Below are 17,198 nucleotides of genomic sequence, written 5' to 3' on the forward strand. Positions count from 1 at the left end.
TTCAAAAGAAAAGACCCAGAAGCGGGAAGGGGGAAAGAGCTTTTCCATCCTTTTAGCTGGAGACTGGGATTTGCAGCCTGGAGGCTCAAGTTACTTAAAGGGCCAGGCTGGAGGGTACGGGGAGCATGGCTTCCCCCAGAAAGAAACGGGAAAGGGCTTGGGAAATCCATCTCTAAACCCCTCGGCCCAGCAACCATACAGTATTTTTATTAGTGCATGAACCTTCTGATTGCTGAGTTTAATTGTTTCCTGAAGACACCGCAGTAAGGGGTGGTGATGCAGCTCGGGGTCCTGGGAAGGCTTTGTGCTAAAAAGAATGGGGGGTGGAAGAGGGGGGCACTTCACGTGTCATTCTCGAAGTGATCTGCATATTACAGTGGGATCTTACAATGGCACATAAAGAGGCTCCTTGCAAGGGAAGCCCTTTAAAACCAGGGACAGTGGCGTTTGCCCTCAATTTTAACCGTGAGATGATGAAAATGGGGCTCTTTCCCTTGATTCAAACCCATGGAACAGCACACTAAAGGTATTCTCCTTCCATTTAAACATGAAAATAATGGAAAACTGTGATTCCCAGCCAACTGAAACACTGAAAATCACGATGCTGTGTTTTCCTTCAACTGAGACCCTTCAAATCGTAGGTGAAGTGGGATCCTCCACAATTCAAACTCAGACAATTACGGAAAAGGCGTTGCTTCCCTCAGTTTAATCCCCTTTTGTCCTTGTACCCTCCCTTTTTTGGAGACACTGGGGAGGGACTGGGGGCACTTCCCCCTCCTCACTGGTCACACCCGGGGCTGCTGCACACCCCTTAGAGGGTGGGGGGAAGCTCCATTTAGTGCCGGGAAGGAGCGGGGAAGCTCTGGGGCGGAGAATCCCGTTGGGAAGCCGGGGTTTGGGCCGGCTGCAGTGTCCGAGCTCCGGGGAGGCGCCGGGGAGCTGGGAGAGTCGGCCCATGACCATGAGTGAGGAACGCAGGGGGAACAAAATGAAATGGAACAGAATGAAGTGCAATAGAAGAGTGTTGAAAATTGCAATGCAAGATGTTTTCTATTCCCATCTGTATGGCAGATTATCTTTGTCAAGTGGGCAGTTTGCCTGATCTCTCTCTTTGAGTAACCACATTCACACCTCCCTCGGGAGGGGACATTGCTGATAACAGCTATTGAATGTCCCTGCATGGCTGATAAGAACTGTAACATCCCATTGGAAGATGTGAGCCCAGAGGGAGGAGCCAAGCATTGCTACCCAGATATAATCCAGAGGTTTTGAGACACCAGCACGGCTTCTCCACGGGATTCCCAGAGGAACAGCAGCTGCCTCTCCTTCCACTGGATCTTCAGAGGAAGAATACATCCTTCTCTACAGGACCCCCCTTGCTCCAGCAGAACCACCCCTGACACTGCAGGAGGGCTGCAGCCACATTTCCAATGGGACTGCCACCAACTCCCTGACCCACAGAGTGTCAGGCTGGGTTCTGACTCTGTCAGTGCTGTTCTAGTGTACTGCATTGTTTATTTTATCTTTTTTTTTTTTCTTCCCTATTAAAGAATTCTTATTCCTGCTCCCATATTTTCGCCTGAGAGCCCCTTAATTTCAAATTTATAACAATTCGGAGGGGTGGGGAGGGTTCACATTCTCCATTTCAGGGGAGGCTCCTGCTTTCCTTAGCAGACTCCTGGCTTTCCAAACCAAGACAAAGAGCCGTGCCTAGGGAGGGTCTCTGTGTCACTGAAGGAGCTGCACCAAGGGACCGTCGTGGCGCTGAAAGAACGGCACAGGAAAGGCTGGCAGGTGTGAAGGGAATAAAACACAGAGAATGGTGTAAAGTGTCACAAAGGTCCTGCACCAGCCCTGGCCACTGCCCCGTGTCATTGAAAGAGCCGCACCGAGGGACCATCGGGGTGGCGGTGGCACTGAAAGAGCGGCATGGGAAAGGCTGGCATTACACAGAGAATGGTGTCAAGTGTCACCAAGGTCCTGCACCAGCCCTGGCTGCTGCCCCGTGTCACTGAAAGAGTTTCCAGCCCTGATGAATCCGGCAGGCGCGGCACAGGCAGTGCCTGGAGCTTTTGCCATCCCCAGGGATAAACTGAGCCCAGCCCGGCAGCGACTTCCGCACTGGCCCAAGGGATGGGGGCTACAGTCCGATCTCTTAGAGATCAGGATCAGCATTTTGGTCTTTTTACCATTTTAGGGGGCTGAGGGTTTTTCTTCTCTCGCAGCAGCTCCTTGTCCTTTCCCCTGTGGGCAGCAGCCCCGTATGCCGGTTTTCCTTCGTCTGGACACAAACCCCCACTGTCCCCAGCCCCTGGGTCCCCTCCCCAGGGTGACTCTCCCCCCCCGGTCGCTGTCGGGCTGTGGCGGGGGCAGGAAGCTCCGGCCCCGCCGCCAGCTCGCACCACACCGGGCCGGCAGCAGCGGGCAGAGATGCTTTGTCTTCCTGTCCCCTCCCCCGTGTCCCCAGCCCGGTGCCACCACCCCCGTGTCCCCATCCTGTGTCCCCTGGACTCTGCTGTCGCATGGAGGACGAGGACGGCTACGTGATCTTAGAGCGAGGGGACAAGCGGGGCTCTGCGGGGAGATGCCCACCCCGGCAGGGTGCAGGTACTGGGGGTCCTGTCCGCTGGGCCCCCCCGATCTTTGGGGGAGAGGAACTGAAGGGGGGTGGTTGCCGGCTGAAGGCACTCAGGAGTCACCAAGAGCTGCCCAGGGTGGGGAAACTGAGGCACGGCTTGAGGGAGGTGGGTCTGGGGGGCTTTTCTTGGTGCTGTGGTTGTCTGCTGTCCCATCCCCCTGAGCTGTGACCCCAAAAGATGGAGCAGAGGGGGTTTTTGGGGTCACCCAACTCCTCGTTCCCCTGGCAGGGGGGTCTCACTGAGTTCCTTTGCCCCAGGACTTCCTGCCTTGGGGTCTGGGGGTTTCAGGGAGGCGACGGGTGCTCCTGAGCCTGCTCTTTTTTCCACATCACTTCCCCAGCAGCAGGATCTGGCTATCAAGGATTCCAGAGGGTCCCCGCAGCATCCCCCTGCTGTCCCCACCGCCTCCTCATGGCCCTGACATGCAGCCTGGCGCTGTCCCTCGTGCTCTGCCGTGAGTCTACGGGATGGCAGAGGGCTCCGGGCACCTCTTCCCACCCCACCCCCGATTTCCCTGACCGGGCTCGGCATCCCCCTCTCACAGTCTCCTGGTGTGTGGCACAGCAGTGGCAGCCCAAGGGGACCGCAGCTTACGAGAACGCCTCTCTGGGAGCTGCCCGTTCAGGCTGGGACGGCATCCTCAGGGAGAGGCGGAGGGTCCTGTGCCCGCCCCGAGGTAACACAACCCCCGGGGGGCTCCTTAGGGCCTCCCCCCGATAAAGAGAGGCCGGAGATGCCCTCTGGTACCGCGGCGCTGCCTCAGCCGCCGGGACCCGCCCGTGTGCCCGCAGAGAGCGAGGGGTGCCGGCTGTGTGCCGTGGGCTGGAGGCTGCTCGGGGCCAAGTGCTACTGGATTTCTGACGGGATGAACCCTTGGAACAGGAGCCGGGAGGACTGCAGGGATCGGGGCTCCGAGCTGCTGATGCCCTGGGATCAGGATGAGCTGGTGAAGGGAATGATGGGGATGCTGGATGCGGCTGTACCCAGGGGGCTGGTGCTGCCGGAGGGGCTGGAGGGTGAGGGGTTTCCCAAAATCCTGAACTCGGCCCACCCATGGAAGGGTGAGGGGTTTCCCAAAATCCTGAACTCCGCCCACCCATGGAAGGGTGAGGGGCTTCCCAAAATCTTGAACTCAGCCCCCCCTCTGTGTCCAAGCCCCCCCGGGTGCCTGTGGCAGAGTGAGAGGGACACGGGTGGGGTTCAGATCCGGGCTGAGGACAGAGCCAGTTTTGGGGTGACCAAAACAGCGCCATCACTTCTCCTTTCCCGGGCCAGGAATTCCTAAATGAGAGCCTGCAGAATCCCACCCGGCACTTCTGGATCGGCCTCTCCGTGCCTGTGGCCGGGATGGGCTGGACGTGGGAGAACGGCTCCGACCTCGACCAGGAGCAGTGAGCGCCGGGGGGGAGCGCTGGGGGTCGGGAGGGCACCCCATTGTCCCCCAGAGCAAACCATTGTCCCCCAGGACACCCCATTGTCCCCCAGGACACCCAATTGGCCCCCAGGACACCCCATTGTCCCTGAGGGCACCCCATTGTCCCCCAGGACACCCAATTGTCCCCCAGAGCAAACCATTGTCCCCCAGGACACCCCATTGTCCCCGAGGGACCCCCGGGGGTGACACGGGCTCCTTCCTGCCACCCGCAGGTTGCAGCTGGAGCTCGGGAAGGCGCCTGGATCCTGTGGAACGCTCAAGGGGAATGGGATCAGCCCTCAGAGCTGCGACACGACGCTGCAGTGGATCTGCCAGAAAGAATCTGTCGAGATCTGAGCCTCCATTGCACCCCAAAACCGGCGTTAATGCAGGAAAAATCCCAATTCCCGCGGAGCCAGCATCCCCCGGGGATGGGCAGAGCCACAGCCCGTGAAAGTCTCCTCGAGGCAGGCGATATAGGAGAGAAATCGACCTAAAAAACCGAATAAAACCTTAAAATAACTCGGGGAATTGCACTTTTGGGGCGAACATTGGGAAGAGGGAGGGAGAAACGTGGTATTTCAAGGGGTGTTTTGGTGCCGGGATGATCCGAGATTCAGCCGGAGGGGCAGAACTTGAGGCTGATGGTCTGCAGTGTCCCTGGCCATGTCCCCTGTGCTCCCCGCCGTGTCCCCGCCGTGTCACCCGTGTCGGGGCCACTCTAGGGACGGCCCCAGGGAGTCCAAGGCCAGCCACAGCCTTGGTCTGGGAGCAATCCTCGGATATTCCACATTTTAGGAGGAGTTATCCCCCCTTCAGCACCCGCAGCCTCTGAGCCCGTGCTGGCCTGCGCAGAGGACCAAGGACAAGCAAACAGCGATTAATTAGCTTAATAAACGGCTCCTAATTAGAGGGGAGGAGAAGTGAGGCCCCAGGGCTTCTCCCTGAGGCGGTGCCGCTCCTCGCACAGGGCTGGGAAAGCCGGGCCGTGAGCTCTGCAAAACGCTAAGTCTGTTTTCAGACACATCTGGAAATTTATCAATTGATCAAAATGTATCAATTGATCAAATTTCTCAATTTCATGGATCCCTTAAAATCCCTTAAATCTTAATAAATTTAACCCCAGACTATCACCGTTCCCCCGAGCTCTGACTCCATCCTCACCTTGGCACCTCCAACCTCTCACTTGAAGATACCAAAAGCCCCCCCAAAAATCCTTCCAAAATTCCAGAACCTGTCCAAAAGTTAATTAAATATTCTTTTCCAGACCCCTCTGGGGGCCCAAACCCGAGGATTTTGCCAACTTTTGCCCTGCCTGGAGCCCAGTCCCAAGCTATGTTACATGGAACAACATGCTGCTTTGCTTTTGGGTGGGGATCCCCAGTTTGAGGAGTTTTTTTGGGGATTCCCACTTTTTTCCAGAGGGTCTCCCTACTTTTGGGGTTTTCCCCCCACCTTTTGGAGAGGTCCCCACATTCGGAGGGGGATCCCCTCCAGTCCATTTGTTCCATTTCATGGATTAATTCCTGACCTTTTATGCCTCTTCCAGCGGCAATTTATCGACCCTCATCCTTTAGACAATCAGGACGAGCACTGTGATCTTTTCTTTTTTCCATTTTAGGGGGCAGAGGGTTATTTTTTCCCTCTCGTGGTAGCTCCCTGTCCTTTCCCCCGTGGGCAGCAGCCCCGCGTGCCGGTTTTCCATTGCCTGGAGAGGAAACCAGACCAGAGGAGACAAATCCCCGCTGTCCCCGGTCCCTCGCCGGTGTGAGTCCCGGTCGGGCTGGGGCAGGAAGCTCCGGCCCACACCGGGCCAGCCCCAGCGGGCAGAGATGCTCTGGCTTCCTGTCGCCTCCCCCGTGTCCCCAAGGCAGCGCCACCACCCCCGCGTCCCCGAGGGCTGTTAGAGCGAGGGGACAAGCGGGGCTCTGCGGGTGCAGGGACCGGGGGGGTCCTGTCCGCTGCGCCCCCCCCCCCCCCCCCCGATATTTGGGGGTGCGGGCGTGGCCGGAGACTGGGTGGGGGTCGCAAAGGGGAGCCCAGGTGGCACTGGGAGGGTTGGGGGTCACAGAAGGGTTTGGAGAGGGATGGGGACATAGCTGGGGACCCTGCGGGCAGGAGTCTGGGAGAGGGGGGGGTGTTATTATAATTATTATTATAATCATAATTACTATTATAATTATTAGAAATTTTATTAAATAAATAAACAAATAAGAATAGAAACCGGATAATTATTATAATAATAATTATTATAATATTTAACAATATCGATATTTTAATAAATAATTAATATTAATATAGCTATTAATATACAATTAATACATTGATATAGTATAATATATGAATATATTACTAATATCTCAAGAATATATTACAATATGAATATAAATAGAATTAATATTAATATTAATACAACATTAGATAATATTATTTATTTATTTATACGTGAATATTAATATAAATATGAATAAATATAAATATAAATATAAATATAAATATAAATATAAATATAAATATATAAAGATATAATTATAAAATATAAATGTAAATACAGCAATAACAACAACAACAACAACAACAACAACAACAACAACAACAATAATAAACCACTTCCAGATGCCTTGAGAGGCTACGTGGAACAGCAGCTAGACAGAGTTAAAGAATAAAGTTGGGATTTATTAAAAGTCCTCAGAGGATACACCTCGGGCAGCACAAGAGCCCGGGAGCCATGAAGGTGTATTGGAGTTGTACCAGCACCTCCACGGGATTTACAACAGGTTGGGAAGGTTACAACTGCCTGGGGCAGTGGCTGCTCCCCCAGGTGAACGCTTGGCCTCTCCTGGGACCCATCCCGGGGTGATTCCCGAGGGGGAAGGAGCACAGGGTGGGGAGGGGAAATCTTGGAACCCATCCCAGGGTGATTCCTGAGGGGGAAGGAGCACAGGGTGGGGAAGTGAATGCGGGAATCCAGGCAGGAGGGGGGGAAGTTGTGATGTCTTATTATTAATTCTAATTCTAATAATAATTATAATAATAATAATTCTAATAATAATAATTCTAATTCTAATTCTAATTCTAATTCTAATTCTAATTCTAATAATAATAATAATAATAATAATAATAATAATTATTTTTATCTTTCCTATTTTCCAGATTGTGTACTGCATTAGTGTGTGACCCTGAACTTCATACAGTGTCACCAAGTTCTCCTCACAGCTCAGTCACACAATCCTTTTCCAGCCCCAGAACCAAGGACACCACTGCAGCTTCAGGCCCAAAAAGTGTAAAAAACAGGGAATTGAGGAGAACAAACTGGGAGCATCACCTGGAGCTGTGATTGGACAATGAACCTCAAGATGGAAATGGACCAGAAATTTTATAAAAGTCTGAAAACTTGTGACATGCTGTCCATCCTGGCTGGGCTCTTGTACTGCCCAAGGTGCATCCATTGAGGACTTTTAATAAATCTCTACTTTATTCTTTAACTCTGTCTAGCTGCTGTTCCACGTAGGAACAGCAAGGCCTCAGTTGCTGTACTGTTGTTATTATCATCATCATCATCATCATCATCATCATCATTATTTTGTAACATTAACATTAACAACAAAACAACAATAACAACAATAACAAAATGACAGTAATAATAATAACAACACCCCTTTCCATCTCAAAGTCACCTCCCTCCAACCCAAATCCACCCCCTCCAGGCCCCCCTCCCTGGGCACTCCCAGATGATCCCAGGGATCCTGGGGCAGTCTCTGGGTGGGTTCCATGGGGATTCCTGGATCCTGGAAGGTCCCCATGGGACCCTCTCTAGGACCCCCCAGGAAATTCCAGGACCCCCCTTTGGACCTTTCAGGAGCTCTGAAACCCCTGGGACCCCCATGGTGCCCCCTCCCCAGACCTTTCTGGGACATCCTGGGATGCCTTAGGACCTTCCAGGATCCTCCCAGGAAGCCCAGGGATGTTGAAGGATTGCTCCCAGACAAAAAGAGGGACAGCTCTGGCTGGCCTTGGCCTCCCAGGCTGTCCCCAAGGCATTTGGAGTGACACCCTTCCCAGAAAAGAGCCATCCTTCACAGACAGGCACCCCGGGCTCAAAGTGGGATTTGGCCGAAGCAAGGGAGAGGAAGAAACAGGGGTTTGTTCCATCCAGAGAGTGGTTATAATTCCCACTCCCATTTCTTTGTGGAGAGAGGAAAAAGCCCTCCTTTTTTCCAAATTTGACTGCTCTCAGACTCGCCTTTTGCATCAGAGCATGACCTGCTTGGTTCTGCTGGATTGGTTTCCATGACAGTTCCTCTCTCATATACACATAACAATGCACAGGGTAATGCCAACACCCCAGAGGATTTTGGAGTATTGCAAAACCATGAATCATCTGGATTTTTCTCTCTCCAGCCCCGTCCAAAGCCGTCCTTTAAAGGAGGTGTGGGAGTTTTAGCATGGGAAGGGCAGCTGCCTTCTGTGGCACAGCCTCAGCACCAATCCTGCCACCTGTGAGGAGAAGCCAAGCTGCTCTGATATCTTTAAAATCCATCTGAATAGTGAGAAAACCAGTTCCTACCTGGGCTGTGTGTCAGACCAAATTAAAGTGGGAATGGGTTCAAGGGCCAACCTGCACCCATTTGCTCTTGTGCCACCACTGTCCCCTCACTCAAATGGCTCCTGTCCTTCCCTGGTGTGGCTTTTCCTCTCCACCCAGATGTTCATAACAAGATATTCCCTTCTACCTGTGCTTTTCAGCCACCATAAACACACCAAACTCTTTCTTTCCTTGCTGCTAATCTGTGAAGATTAGCAGTGATGCCCCTGAAGAGACTCTTTTCAGGCCTGGAGGAACAAACAAGATTTCCTCTCACCCCCTTGAGGGCAAGATGTCACTTAGAACACACAAATGTGCGTTTTAAGGCCATTTTTTCTTGAAGGCTGGGGTCACTGGAGTTTGCAGAGGTTTTTGTAGAGGGAAATCCCAGCTCCTTTGGGGTTCTCTTGGGCAGATGATTTCTGTCTTGGCAAGGATGTAGGAAGAACAACTTTGTGAGACTGGTATTGGGTCACTAACAGACCTGTTTGTTCCTTTTTTTCTGCTAAAAAGAGCATCTGATGTCTGGGCACAGCTCTAAAAACCATGCCAGGAGGGCAGTGTGCTCGAGATGAAAGCAGTGACTGCAGGTGTCACCTTGTGAGAGGTGACAGCTCGGGTGGCATGGTGACAGCAGACAAACAGCCACCACCTGTAACACAGCAAATTCCAAATGCCAGGAGCTGATGCTGGCTGCTGTGTCTGCTTCAAAAGAGTGTAGAAAATTTTAAGAGGGTTAAGATTTTAAGAGTTGAATAGTAATAAAATGGTTATAAAAATAGCAATATAATTAAATTATAAAAATTTTATAGTTAATTATAAAAATTTGGACAATTAGGATTAGGACAGTACGAGACAATAGAAACAAAGAGTTACAGACAGTCCAGGTACCTTTTCTGGGCAAAATAAGCCCGAAAAAGGACCCAGGTTAACAGAGGATTAACCCTTAAAAGCAACAGCCTGTTGCATATTCATACACCTCATCCATGATGCATAAATTCCATTCAAACCCAGGATTCTGTCTGGGCAGTGCCAGCTTCTTCCTCTGAATCCTGACTGAGTCTTCAGAGCTGAGTGAGGCAGGAAGAACTCGATAATGGAGCAATAAATTCTCTTTCTCTGAGAGATTCAGGTGTCCTGTGGCTGCTATCTCACAGCAAGTCCTTTCTTTAGAAGAAAATTATCTTACATAGCATAGTTTCTATTTTAACATTTTTTATAACCTAAAACTATATTTAACACACCACTTAAGAGAATTAATATGGCATAGCTTTCTAACATAACACATACAATATTCATTTGAATATTTGTGAAAAGCCAATCATAAAATAGCATTTTTCACACTGTGCCAGGGTATCTCTATCCTTTCAGCAAAGGATTTCTTCCTAATATCCCACCTAACCATTCCCTCTTGTCCCAAATCCCTCTCCAGCTCGCCTGGAGCCTGTTCAGGCACTGGCAGGGGCTCTAAGACCTCAGCTCCCTGGTGACTTCTCTTCTCCAGGTGGACATCCTGAGCTCTCCCAGGCCAGAAACAAAGCAGAGAGGCTCCATCCCTAGATAATTAATAACCAGGACGGGTTTACAAACTGTTTGTTGTCGTTTGTTTGGGGTGTTGGGGTTTTTTTTGTTTTTTTTTTTTTGGTATTTTAACAAAAAATTGGAATATTTTTTGGTATTTTGACAAAAAATTCCGTCCGTAATGTTTTACCGTCTCCCTCCAGGTGAGGGCGCTGCTCTCCCGCCGCCGCCGGAGGGGGCGTGGCTTGTAATCATGGGGCGTGGCTTCCACACGATGTGGGCGTGACCTCCCCGCGCGGTGGGCGTGGCCATCGGGGCGGGGCCGGGCCGGGCCGGGACCCCGCGGGGAGCGGGAGGAGGAGGAGGAGGAGGAGCGGGGAAGAAGAAAAGAAGGGCGGACGGAACGAAGGAGCTGGCGACCGCAGGAGCGATGGTGAGTGGGGGCTGCGGGGCCGGTGCGGGCCGGGGAGCGGTGTCCCGGCGCGGCCTGTGAGGCGGCCAGGCCCGGGCCTCGTCCGGCGCGGCTGAGGGGTCCCGGACGCGCCTCAGGGGATGCCTGGCCCAGGGTTTGTGGTCAGGTCCTCACTTTGTCCGCCATCCGGGGCCCATACCCTTCTCCTGAGCCTAAATATATCCTTTTATCCACACACTGCTTTTCCACGATTTCCTGGTTTCGGGGCAGAGAGGATTAGGAACGGTGTTTTCGGCTGTCTGGGTTAATTTCCCTGGGTGGGGCACAGTGATGTTTTCCTTGTGATTTTGCTGAAGGTGCCGATCTGGCTGAGAGAAATCGTGTCTGCTGATTGATTGTTGTTTTTTTAGAGACGCTGTTTGCTAATTGGCTGGTATTTTTTTAGCTGGAAGCAAACTTCGGGCTTGCTTGGAATATAGCCCACACTGGCACGGCATGAATCTCGCAATTCCTCAAACCTGGAAGGGCCACTACTTATCTTGATTGTTTGGTTGGGGTTTTTTTTTTTTCCCTGTCAGCAAGAGGAATGGAAATCACAGCTGCTGAGTGATCAATGAAGCAGCATTATCTTTGTCCCACTCCTTTGTCCCGCTTGGTTCTGGCATTCCCAAGCTCCAAGTGCTGCTGGAGCAGCCATGGGACAGCGCCCAGAGCCCAGCACAGCTTGTGTTGGAGTTGCTTTCAGCTGCCAGAATTTGGCACTGGGTAAATCCTTGGCTGCTTGTCCAGACTGGCCTGGGGCTGCTGGGGCCCTGCTGTGTGCTCAGGCTGCTCTCACCCCAGCCCCTTCTGTGCCAAAGCTTTGCGGAGGAAATTGCTGCTTATTGCACCTGAAAGACCTGCTCAGGTCGGCTCTTTTATTCACCGGATTGGGCAGTAGCTATGGCGCGGGATTCCTGGCTGCTGGAAAGCTTGGGAAGTTTGCTTTGTACTCAGGGAAGTACAAAGTGAGCTGTGGTTTCACTCTAGCATCCTTCCTGTGACCTTAGCAAAAGGTAGTGCGAAGCACTGGAAATTTTCTTACCTAGACGGGGTAAAATCTTTGTTTTTCCGTGTTCTGCTCACGTCCAGCCTCTTTCTTTCTTACCTAGACAGGGTAAAATCTTTCTTTTTCCATGTTCTGCTCACGTCCAGCCTCTTTCTTTCTTACCTAGACAGGGTAAAATCTTTGTTTTTCCGTGTTCTGCTCATGTCCAGCCTACTCAGAGTTTCTCACACTCTTCCTGCCCTGAGAAGTTGTGTCTGAATGAGCAGGGGAGGGTTTGCTGAGGTGCTGCCTCGCTCACTTCCTGCCTGGGGTTTCTCCAGCAGTGCTGGGTGCTGTGGAGATAACCCCAATCCCAGCGTTTATTGTGTGTGGTGTGGCAGCAATCACAGCCTGGCTGTGATTCCTGTGCCCCTTTCTCAGGAAGGATTTTGGGGTTCTGCTCGTCTCTTTTTTTCCCAATACACGACTTTGCCAATAAAAAGATGTTTCCATCTTCTCCTGCTCCCGCTGATTCCACCACAGAGCTGCTGAGAAGGACTTGGGGGTGCTGTGGGTGGCAGCTGGGCATGCCCTGAGCCCCAGCAGGGGATGGGGGGGACTCTGCCCCTGTGCTCAGCTGAGACCCCACCTGCAGAGCTGCCCCAGCACAGGAGGGACCTGGAGCTGCTGCACAGAGCCCAGGGGAGGCACCAGGATGGGCAGAGGGATGGAGCAGCTCTGCTGGGAGGGATGGGATTGTTGAGCCTGGAGAAGAGAGGATTTGGGGTGACCAAATTGTGGCCTTCCAGTGCATGAAGGGCTGACAAGATAGAGGGAGGCTATTTGCAACAGACAAGGGGGAATGGCTCCAGCTGACAGAATGTCAGGTTTAGGTTAGATGTGAGGAAATAATTTTGCCCAGTGAGGGTGGTGAGACCCTAGCACAGGGAACCCAGGGAAGCTGTGGCTGCTCCATCCCTGGAAGTGTCCCAGGCCAGGCTGGAGGAGTTTGGAGCCACCTGGGACAGTGTCAAGTGTCCCTGCCCATGGCAGGGGGGTGGAATGACATGATCTTCCAGGTCTCTTCCAAATGGGTCTGTGATTTTGCTGTTCTGTTACTCTTATTTTTTGCATCCCAGGCCTAGTGCATGCTTTAGTCCTGCTCTTAGAACATGAGCTGAGATTCAGGATTCTACCTATTTAGGATTCTATTTAGGATTCTACTGAGATTTAGGATTCTACAATTGATCTAGTAGCAGGTGTCCTGGTCTATTTGCTGTGGTGACTGTGATACAGTTTTCTGTGTTAGGAAAAAATTTATATTTCCTAGAAATCTGCATGTAGGAGTGCCTCAGAATGCTTTGTGTTCTGTCTCCTTTGCCTCTCTTTGCTCATCAGGATTTATCCATGCCATATCAGGAAGGGCATGTGATAGACATTGCAGGGCTCAAAGGGCTCTGTGTGTGGGTGTTGATAAGATAATTTTTGAGGATCCTGCCCTATGGTTGGACCTGCCCAGGAGCAGGGCCCTTCATGTAGAATAGCAGCATTCAGATTGTGCTGATACTGGGGGCTTTGTCCCAAGCTTGCATAACCCTGCTGGGGAGCTGTGCCAGGGCTCCCTGCTGCCTTTGTTCATGGATGCCTGCCCCCAGAACAATTGCCAGGCTGGCCTCTGCTTCCAGACAGCTCCTAACAAGGCCTCAGTGCTGGGGGTACCTCTTGCTGGCACCCAGGTGCTCACTAAATATTTCCAGGAAATGCCCATTTTATTCTCTGGGATGTCTGAGGCGTGGAGGAATGAAATGTGTCCAGATGAGCCCCACATGCAGGGAGCTGGGCACTTCTTTTACCCTAATTATTGTGGGTGGCAGCAGAGGATGTTTCCTTGCATGTTCTTGGAGCTGGTGACCCACAGAGATCCATGGTGAGCTCACCATTGGGTGGATCCTGTCTCTTGTGAGGTCTGTGCTGCCTGGAGTGTTTGCAGAACCTTCTATAAATTGGTTTGCCTAAGGGAGCAATGTGAACATGACACCTTGTGTGTATTTTGGGTTAAATGAAATTTGAATTTGATTTTTGGAGTCCTTTGGGCTCCTGTAAAATTGTACTTTTTTTTTTTTTTGAGCCACCAATCAGTCTTTTCCCATTTTGTTTTGGTAGTTTTGCATTCCATCTCTGCAATGGAAGCTAGAATGCTGCTGTGCTTACTCTGCCTTGCTGCCTTGTTTGTTTTTGTGCTGAAGCTATAATTAGCCATTGTTTGGCCCCTCCCCTGGAGCTCTCAGGGCTGGTGGTACAGTATGTGTACATTCATTTTGCAGATGCTGTACGTGGCAAACCTCCCCCCAGCTGCTGTCATTCTAGAAAAAGAAAAAGTTTCAGTATGGCAGTGGTGGAAACAAATGCAATGCAGATGAAACTGGTGCTATTGGGGAGCTGTGGTAAATGAGTGTGGCCTGAATGTGTTTTTAATTTCACTTCAGCCCATACTTTCAAAAGCTCGCGATTTTTGATTTCTGCGCCATCGCGCATCCGGTGTCGCTCTGTCTGCCCACATCCTTTGGTCCTGCTGGGCAGCACGTGGCCCAAACCTGGAGCTGTAATTAGGAGCTGACTAACAAATATTCCCTGCCTGCTGCTTATGCAAAGGTGTTTGTCAGGCTGGGGCTGGCAGGGAGGGCCGGAGGAGCAGAGTCATTACCGGGGTGCGAACCAAAACACCGCAGGCACAGGCAGCAACCAGCGCTCCTGAGGAGGCTGGGCTGCTCTTGCTCAATGCCATGGCTGCCTCTCTGGCAGGAGTTGGGCAGGATGGTGGCTCTGAGGCTGGGCTGCTCTTGCTCAATGCCATGGCTGCCTCTCTGGCAGGAGTTGGGCAGGATGGTGGCTCTGAGGCTGCTCTTGCTCAATGCCATGGCTGCCTCTCTGGCAGGAGTTGGGCAGGATGGTGGCTCTGAGGCTGGGCTGCTCTTGCTCAATGCCATGGCTGCCTCTCTGGCAGGAGTTGGGCAGGATGGTGGCTCTGAGGCTGGGCTGCTCTTGCTCAATGCCATGGCTGCCTCTCTGGCAGGAGTTGGGCAGGATGGTGGCTCTGAGGCTGGGCTGCTCTTGCTCAATGCCATGGCTGCCTCTCTGGCAGGTGTTGGGCAGGATGGTGGCTCTGAGGCTGCTCTTGCTCAATGCCATGGCTGTCTCTCTGGCAGGAATTGGGCAGGATGGTGGCTCTGAGGCTGGGCTGCTCTTGCTCAGTCCCATTGCAGGCTCTCCAGCAGGAATTGGGCAGGATGGTGGCTCTGAGGCTGGGCTGCTGTTCTTTAATCCCCTGGCTGCCTCTCCAGCAGGAATTGGGCAGGATGGTGGCTCCCAGTCCAGGCTGGTTACTCCAGTCAGATTTGTGGCCAGCACACGTGCAAGGCAATGAGGTGTCAGAGAAGGCAGGGCTAATTGGAGTCTTCCTTCCACTTAGGAGCAGAATAAATAAATGAGGCTGCCGTGTCCTTGCTGGCTTGGTGTGGTTTGTTTTCAGTCAGGAAGCTTCTCCTGCTTAGAACTCGTTGTGTTGGAGCAGAGCCCTTAATTACAGTGGCAGCCCTGGTGTTCTGCCTGCTCCCGTAATCGGAGCTGACCTGACTCGGGCTCTTGGAGCCTTCTCCCTTGGCCTGGATTGACTGTGTGACAGCCACCTCCTGCCTCTCAGCTCTGGGGATGTGAGGGAAGCTGGTGGCAGACACAGATGTTCAGGTTAGGGTGTGTGGGGAAGTGGTCAGAGGATTCCTACTTTGGGAATACGTGTGGATTCAGGTGAAAGCTGAGGATGTGGTATAAACTGACAGAGAGTAGGTTTAGATTGGATATTGGGAAGAAATTCTTCCCTGAGAGGGTGGAGACACAGGGTGCCCAGAGAGGCTGTGGTTGCCCCACCGGGTCTAAGGCCAGGTTGGGTGGGGCTTGGAGCCACCTGGGATAGTGGAAGGTGTCCTTGGATCCCTGGAAATGTCCCAGGCCAGGCTGGGTAAGGCTTGGAGCCACCTGGGATAGTGGAAGGTGTCCCTGGATCCCTGGAAGTGTCCCAGGCCAGGCTGGGTAAGGCTTGGAGCCACCTGGGATAGTGGAAGGTGTCCTTGGATCCCTGGAAGTGTCCCAGGCCAGGCTGGGTGGGGCTTGGAGCCACCTGGGATAGTGGAAGGTGTCCTTGGATCCCTGGAAGTGTCCCAGGCCAGGTTGGGTGGGGCTTGGAGCCACCTGGGATAGTGGAAGGTGTCCTTGGATCCCTGAAGTGTCCCAGGCCAGGCTGGGTGGGGCTTGGAGCCACCTGGGATAGTGGAAGGTGTCCCTGCCCATGGCAGGGGTTTGGAACAAGATGAGCTTTAAGGTCTTTTCTGGCTTAAGCCTTTCTGAGATTCTTTGATCTTAGCACTTCCTCCCTGCACAGTCAGCCTCATGGTACTGCATAACATAAGCTCGCCTTTAAAAGCTACTTTTATTCTTTTATTCTGTGGCCCCATTTTAAACCCACTTTAAATGTTCTTCTGGAGGAAGAAAGATTTTTAGCAGCTGAACCTTCTTCCTGTTTTTCCCACAGGTAAGCTCAGACAGTGTTTCAATTTCCACAGAAGGCATTTGTAATGAAAGCCTGAGGTTCTCCAGTTTATTGCCATTCTGTTTCTCAGTTTTGTTTTTTTTTTTTTTTTTTTTTTAAGCTTTTTTTGTGTCCCACAGCTCGCAGCTGAGGAAATGCTGTTCTGGCAGAAATGCAAAATGTGCTCTCATTAGCTTTGGCATTCCTCCCCCCTCCCTTTTCCATCATCTGGGACAGAAGAGCATTACTGCAGTTAATTTGTGCTCTTTTGTAGTGGCATAAGTGCTATCCCTGGAACCAGCTCAGCTAGCTAATGACTTTTAGAAACAAAGTACTAAGGATGTATTCCTAATCTGTGCAGCTAAAAATTCAATATGTAAACTGCTTAGGTAGCTGAGTGCATTAATATCAGTACAAATGAGCACTGCAAGTCCTAATGATAGCAATTAGTATTTTATCTGATACCTGGGTCTGTTTAACTGCTCTAAGAATAAAATCAAATCCTCCAGTGGAGGCTTTTTTTTCCTCCCTGCACTTTAGTGTGCTCATAAGTCAGGTTTTTAAACTGCTTCTGAAATAATCCTGTGGCTTGTGAGGCTTTTATGTGGAGAAGGTTCTCTTACAGAAATAAAAGCAGCTTATCTACTCTCTTCTAATGGGAAGGGAAACCTTTATTTTTTGATGCCTTCACAAATAAGCAGTTTATTGTCTTCCATGAAATTCTGTCCTGTAGACAGGTTTAAAATCAGGTCAGCCTGTTCCCAGCTGGGGAAGCAGGAATTCATTCATTCACTCTGAGCAGCACCTCCAGGGCTGCAGGGCAGGGGATTCTGGTGGCTGGGCTACCCAGAGGCTGAGTATTCCCCTTTATTGCCCTGTAAAACGAGCAAGTGCTGTGGGACTGCAATCTTGGAGAATCCCAGAATGGTTTGGGTTCTTGGGACCTTGGAAATCATCCAGTGCCAGGCACCTTCTACTGGACCAGCTTGTTCTGAGCCCCATCCAGCCTGGGCTTGGA

The 17,198-nt window shown here is 51.6% G+C and overlaps 2 protein-coding genes across 2 annotated transcripts in view; both read left to right on the top strand.

Moving 5' to 3' along the window:
• The first annotated feature begins 2,388 nt into the window (after positions 1 to 2,388).
• LOC129123134 (killer cell lectin-like receptor subfamily B member 1) lies at positions 2,389 to 4,575 on the top strand. Its single transcript, XM_077182747.1, has 6 exons — positions 2,389 to 2,607; positions 2,980 to 3,093; positions 3,184 to 3,315; positions 3,431 to 3,655; positions 3,856 to 4,030; positions 4,287 to 4,575. The coding sequence occupies exons 1-6, from the start codon at positions 2,523 to 2,525 to the stop codon at positions 4,408 to 4,410; spliced, it is 855 nt and encodes a 284-aa protein (XP_077038862.1). The 5' UTR covers positions 2,389 to 2,522; the 3' UTR covers positions 4,411 to 4,575.
• A 5,909-nt stretch (positions 4,576 to 10,484) lies between these two features.
• The window catches only part of SGPL1 (sphingosine-1-phosphate lyase 1), a 32,816-nt gene continuing 26,102 nt past the window's right edge, over positions 10,485 to 17,198 (top strand). The window contains exon 1 of the mRNA XM_054637432.2: positions 10,485 to 10,592. Within this exon, the coding sequence (XP_054493407.2) occupies positions 10,590 to 10,592 (3 nt within the window). The 5' untranslated portion in view covers positions 10,485 to 10,589. The remainder of the gene's footprint in view (positions 10,593 to 17,198) is intronic.

This window comes from Agelaius phoeniceus, chromosome 9 (assembly GCF_051311805.1).
Source record: "Agelaius phoeniceus isolate bAgePho1 chromosome 9, bAgePho1.hap1, whole genome shotgun sequence".
NCBI lineage: Eukaryota > Metazoa > Chordata > Aves > Passeriformes > Icteridae > Agelaius > Agelaius phoeniceus.

Bases quoted from the DNA above. Each gene is read 5' to 3' on its own strand.
- LOC129123134 (XM_077182747.1), top strand. From the start codon at position 2,523: ATGGAGGACGAGGACGGCTACGTGATCTTAGAGCGAGGGGACAAGCGG. The intron at 3,316-3,430 runs GTAACACAACCC...GTGTGCCCGCAG, and splicing joins GGTCCTGTGCCCGCCCCGAG to AGAGCGAGGGGTGCCGGCTG. The intron at 3,656-3,855 runs GTGAGGGGTTTC...ATCCGGGCTGAG, and splicing joins GCTGCCGGAGGGGCTGGAGG to GACAGAGCCAGTTTTGGGGT.